At 41.4% G+C, this 10,287-nt stretch overlaps 1 protein-coding gene across 1 annotated transcript in view; it reads right to left on the bottom strand.

Annotated features, from left to right (window-relative positions):
* Positions 1–703: 703 nt before the first annotated feature.
* RPIA (ribose 5-phosphate isomerase A) overlaps positions 704–10,287 on the bottom strand; it is a 40,206-nt gene continuing 30,622 nt past the window's right edge. The window contains exons 5-9 of the mRNA XM_007954101.1: positions 9,703–9,767; positions 8,214–8,282; positions 7,314–7,455; positions 6,370–6,469; positions 704–801 (exon numbers count right to left, since the gene is read on the bottom strand). Of these exons, the coding sequence (XP_007952292.1) occupies positions 704–801; positions 6,370–6,469; positions 7,314–7,455; positions 8,214–8,282; positions 9,703–9,767 (474 nt within the window). The remainder of the gene's footprint in view (positions 802–6,369; positions 6,470–7,313; positions 7,456–8,213; positions 8,283–9,702; positions 9,768–10,287) is intronic.

The following is a 10,287-nucleotide window of genomic DNA, read 5'->3' as shown; positions in this document are numbered from 1 at the left end:
AAAAAAAAAAAAAAAAGTACTTCACATTTCACAGAAGTGCTTTGGCAGTATTGGCAATTAATCCTGGAGCAAGGAGGCAGATGAGCCCCCTACCAACCCTCAGCAAAAGTACAACCACATTTTCTCCTGAGAGTTTATACTCCAGGTCACTACACACCACACTGCTCCACTCTGCAGACTTTTGTAAACTTGATCTTAAGATGTAACTGAGTCCTGTACAGATCACAACAAAAAATACCCTAAAACCAAAGTGGCAGAAAAGTAAACAAACTCCAAAGTTTCCAGTAAGGCATCAGGAAATTGCTATTGGTTGAGTCCTTCATTTTACCAACTTAAAGAAAACTTTTGATTCTTATTTCTCAGCAAACCTAATTCATAAGCTTAACCAACAGACTCAAGTCAAAAGTTTTAAAGACAATCCCCACCTTTCTCTTTTTTTGGTAAATGTTTCATATAAAACATGAAATCAAGTGCTACTTTATAAAAAAAATGAGTTCTTTTAATAGTAAAAATATATATTTTTATATTTCTCTTTTTAAAAAGACATATTAACAATACTTCAGAAGACCGGATTTAGGCCCGCACCCCACCCCCCACCAGCTGTCCACCTGGCACAGATACATTAAGGCAAAGGCTCCTGGAGAGGCAGGTGCACCTCAGCTGTGGGCTGGATGCCAGATGAACACACTCCGCTCCCACAGGGTCAGCAGAAATGCTTCTCCCTCATGCTCACTGAGCCATCCTGCATCCCAAAGTAGACTCTCTCTGCCATGTTGATGAACAAGCCTGTGTCCACCACACCTGCAGGACAAAGGACAGAAAGAAGCATTCATATTCAGCTCCCCAAGGCAAGAAGAGAGTCAAGGATCACAAGATCAATGGAAGCTACTATACGCACTGGACAAATACCAGATCTAAAGCCTTCTCCTCCCAAATGGCAATGAAAAGACATTCTTATTCTCTACTTCTTCTGCAACCTTCTTCTCCCCTCCCACTTTGGTTTTCTTTCAATACCCAAATATGCCAAGATTTTTTCTCGCCTTGAGGCCTTTGCTGGTGCTATTCTTTTTCCTGGACTGATCATCTTCACGGACTTGAAGCACTTGGCTCTTCTCCAGGCCATCAGCTATCAGATGACAAGCTATCTTCTCTGAGAGGCCCTCCAAAACTATTATAAGCAGTTCCCAGACCCCACGAGTTGTTTGCAATCACACAACCAGCCTTGAAAGATTTCTTCAGAATGGGTGAAGGTATTTGTAACATATACACCAAACAAAGGACATACATCAAAATACATAAGACAGAGAACTCAGTAGAAAAATGGCAACTGGAATTGAACGCACACCTGTGGCTTCCAGCCAAGCAGTAGACAGGGTATATATACTAGTTGAGCATTTACCTGCGGTAGATACACTCTTTGGAGAGAACAAGTAAGAGAGAAAGAAGGGCTGCTCAGGCACAGGGAGACAGCTCGGGGGTAGGAGTGCATGGAAGGATGGACACAGGGAAGCGGTATCTATCGGGAGGAAGTGGGAGAGGAGATGATGCATTGTGCTAAATTGTGGTCAATGTCATGAGACAAAGTGTATGTGATCTGCTGTATGGAAAGTGTATTTGCTCTATAAATTTTCACCCAAATCACAATTAAAAAAAAAAAAAAAAAGGAAAGAAAAATGGCAAGAGACTTGAACAAAAGAAGCTATCCAGAACAGCCACTAAACATTTTAAAAGATATTTAAATTCATTAGTCAGTAGGGAATGCAAATTAAAATAAGACAGCACTATAAACATACCAGAATGAGTGCGATGAAATATGGCTAGGATGCAAAGACACTCCCTTACACAGATAGGAGTATAACCTTAGAATAACCACTTTAGAAAACGTTTGGTCATACATCTTCTAAAGCCAAATAAATTCATACTAATAACCCAGCAATTCTACTCCTAGGCATTAATGCAACCCTTAGCCATACATATGGTCATAAAAACACATGTACAATATGCACACAGTAGCATTTGTCCTAATAGCAAAAAGCTGAAAACATCCAAATGCCCATCAAGAGTAGAATGGAGGTATATATGTATATTTCTTCACACACATACATACAACTGAATATTACTCAGCAGTGACAGTTAACTACAACTATATGCAACCTTTACTGAAATTATACATATGTGCATACAATATGGAAGCTCTGGTAGCATAGTGCCTAAGGCATTTGACTGCTAACCAGAAGGCTGGCAGTTCAAACCCATCAGCCACTCCTCAGAAGGACGGCTGGTCAAATCTACTTCCGTAGCTATACTGCCTCAGAAACCCAAGGAGAGGTCACTATGAATCGTATCCTATCGACAGCAGTGCGTTGCATTGCATTGAGTTGCAGGTACTACACTGAGATAACTGTTCAACTCTCAGAGATAAAGTCTGAGGATATACAGTTGAAAAGGACCTGGCTACATTGCTGGTGATAGAAGGGTAAACTGGTACAATCTATAGAGGGCAACTGAGCACTACCTAGCAATATTACAGATACACTTGCCCTTTGATTGCAATTCCCGTCTAATAGAAAACCATGGTTAAACTCTGCTATAGCCATAAAATGGGATACTACACAGTTATTTAAAAGAGGAAAAAAAGAATGAGGACACTCTTTATACAACTACATACTGTGTTATCAGTATGTGATAATTTCTAAGATGGGAAAAGCAGCCATGTGCATAGAATGGCGCACCACTTGTGTAAAATGAGGTGGGGGTGGGGAGTATTTGTGTATTTATGAAAGACATCTGAAAGAAGACAAGATTATGCTAACACTGACCACACCTCCAGAGCAGTGGCTGGGGGGGTGGGGGAGTGCTTTACTCTTTCATAATTTTGAACTACATAAATTTAAAAGAATAGGAAGTAGGCAGGTAGGCAGATAGGTAGGTAAACAGGTAGGCAAGAAAGGACAGTGATTTTTCTACTGGAAATGAAAAGACAGGAAGAAAAGCCCCAAAACATATAGAGCCTAAGGCACTTGACTGCAAATCAGAAGGCTAGTGGTTCAAACCCACCAGTCACTCCTCGGAAGGCTGGCCAATCTACTTCCATAGTGATACTGCCTCAGAAACCCAAGGAGGGGTCGCTACGAGTCGGGTCCAACTCGACGGCACATAACAACAACCACATCAAACTGTGCCTACATGACTGGAGCCTCCCAAAGAGGAACAAAGTGACCACTCAAGACTCATTCTTTTCACAGATATATGCACAACCATGTTCATCACAGCACTATTTACAATAGCCAAAAGATGGAAACAACCTAGGTGTCCATCAACTGAGGAATGGATAACCAGACTTTGGTACATACACACAATGGAATACTATGCAATGCTAAAGAATAATGCAGAATCTGCAAAACACGGCATAACGTGGATGAACTTGGAGGACATTATGCTGAGTGAAATAAGTCAATCACAAAAGGACAAATATCGTATTAGTCCATTATTGTAAAAGTTAAGGAAAGGTTTATCTATAGAAGGAAATTTTCTTTGTTGGTTACCAGGGGTGGGAGGGGAGGGGAGGGAACGCTGTTAGTTAGATAGAGATAAGTATTGATTTGGGTGAAGAGAAGGGCAATGTACCAAATGTGAGTAACCAATATGGCACCATTGAGTATGAGAAAGACATAGAGGTACATGGGAGGTACAGACAACAAATATGAACCCTTTCGCACATACAGTATTGCATTGTCAGTGAAGGCAAGCATGGGTGTATGGGTGGATAGATGGGTGGACAGGCTAAACAATTAGGTATGTCTATGAAATGGGGAGTGTATCCAAGAACATATATAGGGTTGGCAGACAATGGTCCTATAAGTTTATGTGAATGATCAGAATTCCCAGGTGTATTGTAGAGCTGACAAGGGGCAAGGTTGTGGGTACTGCTTGGTCACAGCCAGCTACTCAGAGGGACCGAGTAGTTGAACCTGTGGGCTTGGGACCACAGTCACAGGTGACATCAAGCTCAATTGGCATAACACACTATACAAAACATTGTTCCACCTCCTACTTTGGCGAGTAGCAACTGGGATCTTAAAAGCTAGCAAGCTGCCATCTAGATGCAACGATGGGTCTCTCCTCGTCCAGAGCAAAGAAGAATGAAGAAAACCAAAATTCATGGAAACAATTAGTCCTAGTAACTGGTACACCATCCGTTCTGCAGCCTATACAACTATGAGACCAGAAGAACTAGATGGTGCCTAGCTACCACTATCATCTACTTGTAAGGGGATCTATGTAGGAGATCCTTGATAGAGAGGGAGAACAATGTGGAACAAAATTCAAAATCATTTGGAGGAAAAAAAAGGTGGGGAGACCAGGTCAGCTGTCCTCTAAGCAGGCTCACAGATGCAAACCAAAGAAATGGGACAAGGGCAGTGAGACAGGGATAGTGAAAATCACCCTGCTTCTCCTCCCTCTATCTTGGTCTAGTAGCAAGTCTAATGGACCAAATCAGGAGGAGAAAAGAAAGAATGAGAAAAGAGAGAGCCAACCACTCTGAAGCTTCTGTTGGATCATGACTTAATAACTAGCCAGTCTTTTTTCTTGACTCTTTTGTTTTCATTTTCCTCACTGTAACTCCTAATAAAACTCTAAGAGGTAGCTTCTACTTGTGTGGAGAGTAAAGTATGTGCAAAATTACCTCACAAAAAACATCTTAATGGCTTAGTAAGCCACGAAAGGTCTGAGAAGGAGGAACAGCGCTATCTAGTGGGCACTGCAGGAAATCCACCTACAGAAGAACAGCACCGGCAAGGCTGAGCCTTTTCTACAGGCCCCCTGGACCCCCTGGGTGTCTCTGCATTATCATTAGGGGCAATTTCTCTGATTTTACCAACAGTGACTTCTACGTCCTCTCTGTCTTCCTCCTGCTTTCTTGGCTCTTTAATTCTTCCATTAAGAAAATAAACACTAAAGCAAGGGAAGAAGGATAACTGAAATCATCTTTTGACTTAATAAATCCAGTAAAAGACAGTTAATGGAAGACTACTAAAATAGCAGACTAAAGTAGGGTTAGAAATATTAGCTCTTTACATATATTCACACAGTTCATTCCCAATTAGCATGGGTAACTTAGAAACTAGTATATTTAATCAACAGAGAAGACAATAACCTTCTTCCTAGAGATTTATTCATTCAACTAACATTTCCTGATGTGCTGGGCATTGTATTAACTCATTTACTGTTCCCAGCAATCCTAAGAGGTAAGTATTAGTTTTAGCCTTTTTTTACAGAGAAGGAAACTGAGGCACAGAGTTAACATCTCTGCAGTTAACGTCTGCCTCACTAGCCAGCTGCATTCCAAGAATATTTCATCACATGGAATAACATTACCAATTAGACAGTCTCTCAATAGCATAAGAGACTGACACCTCTCAGATCTGTCTCCTTTCAATCCTCTCACGTAAGCACACAGTACCTGCTCATAATCTGTCTCTACGCTGCCTAGCCAGCTTTCACCCAGCTCTCAAGCCCCATTCCAGCAATCTTGGCCCAAACCACACTAAAGCCTCTCCATGCCGTGGAAATTCAAGTCACACAACCCATCCTCAGCCCTGTATTCAAAGCAGTGAAATTTAAAAATCAAGGTATAGAAACAGAAAATGCAGGGCTCCCATCTTGGCAATGCCGCTCCTCATGACCTGTGGACCTTCAGCAAACTGCTTACCTTTCCTTGGCCTGCTTACTCCTCTATAAACACCTCATAAAAGTGGAATCAACTGAGACATTTTTGAACACTTAGCAGAGTGCACAGGTGAAAAGCCACCTCTTTTCCATACCCTAAATTCCCCAGAAGAATGGACCTCTGTGCTCTCTAGACTCTTGGTATTTCCCTAGAAGAATTTACCACATTCTATCTAATGTGTAGGCATTTCCTCTACATAGCCACATTCTGCTTTCCGTAGATTTATAGCAATTACTTAAGAAGAGATTCCATGTTCTACAGATCAGAGAATCCCCTCTAATGTATGGCACAGCATCTTCCCTGTGTTATGTGTCCAGTGAATGTGTGTGAACTGAATTATTTGTTCCGACTGGGAAGTTTCTACCCAGAAAGATGGGCTAATTTCAAAGCAAGTCCCCTGACTGTCCATCAGCACTAGGTCTATACCCCAACGAAATGGCACAGCCAACAAAGCTGATTGTGAGCATCAACCACTCCTGTGGGGGAAAGGCAAAAAGTCAAAGGCAAAAAAGTTCAAACATCATTACAAACATATTATCAAGGAAGTGTTTTAACCAAGTCTTACAAAACCCACATCCACTGGGGCTTCTGTGGCCAGAGGCAGAGGTGTTTCTGCCCACCAAGCATCACTCACATACCTGGGATCATTTTGATAGCAGTATTCACTTCACTCCATTTGTGCACTTGGTCAAACTTCCAGTCCAGGATAAAATTCCCATTATCTGTCACCACAGGACCCTAGAAAATATTTTCCACATTGACTAAGGATGTACATGCAGGCAGGAAGAGGGTGGGACAGCAAAGAGGAGGTAACAACCAAAGATAAGTATCCTAATTAACTCAGCTCCAACTCATACTCCATCTTGTGCCTTCTGCAAGGCAGTGCCATAAAACAGCAACAAACAGAAAGAAGCTTTAAGGTCAGAAAGATCTGGATTGGAATCCTGAGGCCACAAAGGTCTGGATCTCAGAGGAAACATCAACCTCTATAAGCTTCAGGTTCCTCAAGAGCAAAAGAGGAATAACAGCTAACTACTTCATACGGTATCAGCAGAGGTTAAACGGATCCCACATGTAAGTCCTGCCCACGGTGAGTGTTCACGGTTAAGCGAACAACAATTCGTAGCCATTATGTCACTATGAGTTGTAACTGACAAAACAGCACCCAACAACATAATAGTGAAAAAGTACAGCAAAAGAACAGATTACCAACATTGTGCAACATCCTCACATCTTCAGACTGTTTCTACAATCATGAGAAATAAGACAATGGTATTGCACTCCTTACAATGTCCCCCAGTCAGGCCGTCCCATCAAAAAGACAGGGAGCAGTGAGAAGTTCTGGGGTCAGACAGAATGACTCTCCCATTCGTACAGGGGATATACAGTGTATTATAAATATGCTCTTATCTACGTGAGTTTGAATACAGAAACTAAAAAGCCAGATAAAACAAATTAACTGATTTAAAAACTTTAAAAAAAAAACACTGCCTAGTCTAGGCACAATGGTCCTAATGGGAATAGAAAGGAAGAGACCATGCTGAACCCAGAATGCCCTCCAGAAACCTCCCTAGCCACTTACTGCCTTGTTGACGGCCATTCGTAGTTCAACCACACCTCCAAACTTCTGCGTCACAGCTCGGCTCACAGGGACGTAGGCCATTGGGATGACCTCAATGGGGATTCCCTTATGCCACTGATCCCCAAGGTTCTTTGAATCCTTCCTGAAAAGAAAAAGTCAATATCCACAATAAAAATAAATATGCTTAAGGAAACAGATAAACTTCAAATCAAGAACAGGGCTAATTGTGGTGGGAGGGGGGCACCGGAGGTGATCAGGAACAAATATATAACAAATGTGTTGGCTGTTGTACTGCTTAAGAAGAAATGTATGAATATGACAAAAATGTCAGACATGACATGGCTGGCTTATGGATAAACAGGTATCTATTGTATTATTTATGCTCATTCCACAGCTATATTTCATAATAAATATACATACATGTACTTTGTAAAATTAACAAACCTTAACACAAGTGTCATCTACCAGATACCTGGTCAAAGACTGCCCACAACACAAGTCTGTGTGGCAAACCCTGGCCTCAGAGAAAACCAGGCTGAGTCACTGCTCATGAGCACAGCTTGCCCAGTTTTCTCTCAGGATCCCTATGAGGATCACACAAGTGGCACGTGAAGACATACTCTGTTAACAGGGGCAAAAGCTGTTTCCATCCCCTTCCAATGAGCATACGAAATAGAGCTGAGGTTCCAGAGTGATATGATCAATTAGCAGTATCTTCCTTGAGCATGAAAGCAGAACATAAGTCATCCTAAACGCTTCCCTAAGTCATACCACAGTCCTCAAGATTTGAGAAAGTCAGATAGTCCCTCCATTTCTTTACTTCTTCCCCCATAAACTGAACATGAAGCTGGGGCCCAGTGTGCCTCCTCAGTGGGTAGTTCAGGGTACCACATACCATACCTGAAATCGGCAATCACGATGAAGCGGCTGGCATAGCCAGCCACAATCTTTTCCTGGGTCAGGCAGCCTCTGAGAATGGGAAGAAGCAAATAAACACAGGATTAAGGGTAGTCCAGGCCACCTGAAGGTCTCAGGTTTGCAGGTCAGATCAACCTGAGGAACTTCAGATTCTGAGGGATAGAAAGAATGTCTCTCCCATTGTACAGGGGAAAGGCATTGTATTAACAACTATAGTCTTATCTACATGAGTCTGAATACAGAAACTAAAAATCCAGGCAAAACAAATAAATCAATTTAAAAAATCAGATTAAAAAAAATTTGAATCAGATATAGAAGACCCAAATCAGCCCATTTGTGGCACCTAAGAAGAAATTTAACTTTTTATTTTTAAAGGGATATCACAGCCCCACCATGCTGCTTTTACTAAACAAACTACAGAAAGATTGGCCTGTATCTGGGAGACCTAGAACCTGGTCAAGAATTCCCAGTCAGACCAGCCATAATCCCATCCAAAATGTATCTGAGAGGAAGCACTGTATGTAGAGAGATGTCATCTTGACATGGCATGATTGGAAGGGCTTGTCATCTGCAAAGTCAGGTAAAGTTTTGAATACCCTGCCCCATCAGCAATCTTACAGTCTACATCCACAGTGATGAAGTGGAGAACACAGGACTAATTTGCTGCTAAATGACTTAATTTCAACCAGGAAGATTAAATAATGCATATTGAAAATATCCTAAAAACAATAAAATGTAATTAAAAAAAAAATTCTCATTCACTCAGAAGTCTGCTTGATTATAAGAACCAACAGAACAAGATTTTAACTTTTTCAATTCACCATAGCCACTGAAATGCAGCACTTAAACACTCAAGAAATAACAGATAACTGCAGACAGCTTTAAAGCAAAGGTTATAAACTGGTGCCCACAGGCCTAATCCAGCCCAGGGCTATGTTTGGTTTAGCCTGTACAATTTCTTAGTTTGAATCACCTGGAGCACAACAGTGACTCTCCTTCAAGACGGATGGTACATTCCAGTTCACCACAATCTCCTCCACTTCCTGTGTGACATCTTGCTGCTTCACAGACTTAGGTTACATACTGTAACTCCCATTTTAATGGAAGGGGCTCATTTTTGTGCTTCATAGCACAACATAAGCAGCATTACCATCAGCTCTGCCCTGGAGTACCTGACAGACTCACAGCAGCCTCTAGCAGGAACTTTCCGCCTCTTCACTAAAGCATAAGTAAACAGAAGACTGCAGAGATACACAAAGATCCCATTAAGAGCTCCAGGTTTCCTGCGACCTGATCACTGTTAATGACCAGAAATGTCACACTGGCTCTAAAGCCAGATGCTAACAATGTCCTAGTAGAAGATGAACTCACATATATCATGACAGCAATCTGTTTACTGTGTACTTGAATTTGCTTTACAAAGGATTAACTGGCAGACACTCTTTAGCAAAAAAGTACCCACAACACTTACCCACCACCCTTGATGAGGTTGAGGTCAGCATCTACTTCATCAGCACCATCTATAGCAAGGTCAATCTGTTGTGGAAATAGAAAGAGAAAAATCACTAAGAGTCACTTGATGGGAGGCTCTGTGCTAAGCTTTAAATTTGGTAACTTATTAGAACCTCAGAAGCCCTATTCGGTAGTAGGTAGGTATGTTTATCCCCTTTAACTCATCGGTAAACTGAACCTCCAAGAAGTTGAGGACTACCACTAAGGATTTAGGGTAGCAAGTGAAGGGTCTGGAATTCAAACCTGGCTGCACCTTTACATATACAGCTACACTCTCTTATCTGACTGATGGCTCCACTGCCGACAAGCTGGAATTGTGTCAAGTATGCACTGGACAAACATATGGTCTACTATGCTGGGAATGATAAATTAAAGAACAGTATCACATTCATTGTCAAAAAGAACTATTTCAAGATGTATCCTGAATTAAAATACTGTCAATGACAGAAGAATATTCAAATGCTTAAAGGGAAAAGCAGTTAATATGACTATTATTCAAATTTACACACCAACCACTAATGCCAAAGATGAAGAAACTTAAGAT

Source organism: Orycteropus afer, unplaced genomic scaffold (genome assembly GCF_000298275.1).
Source record: "Orycteropus afer afer isolate SDZICR_OR568_19922 unplaced genomic scaffold, OryAfe1.0 scaffold00431, whole genome shotgun sequence".
NCBI lineage: Eukaryota > Metazoa > Chordata > Mammalia > Tubulidentata > Orycteropodidae > Orycteropus > Orycteropus afer.
Note: the sequence above shows the minus strand (reverse complement) of the source record. Positions and strands in the feature narration are given on the sequence as shown.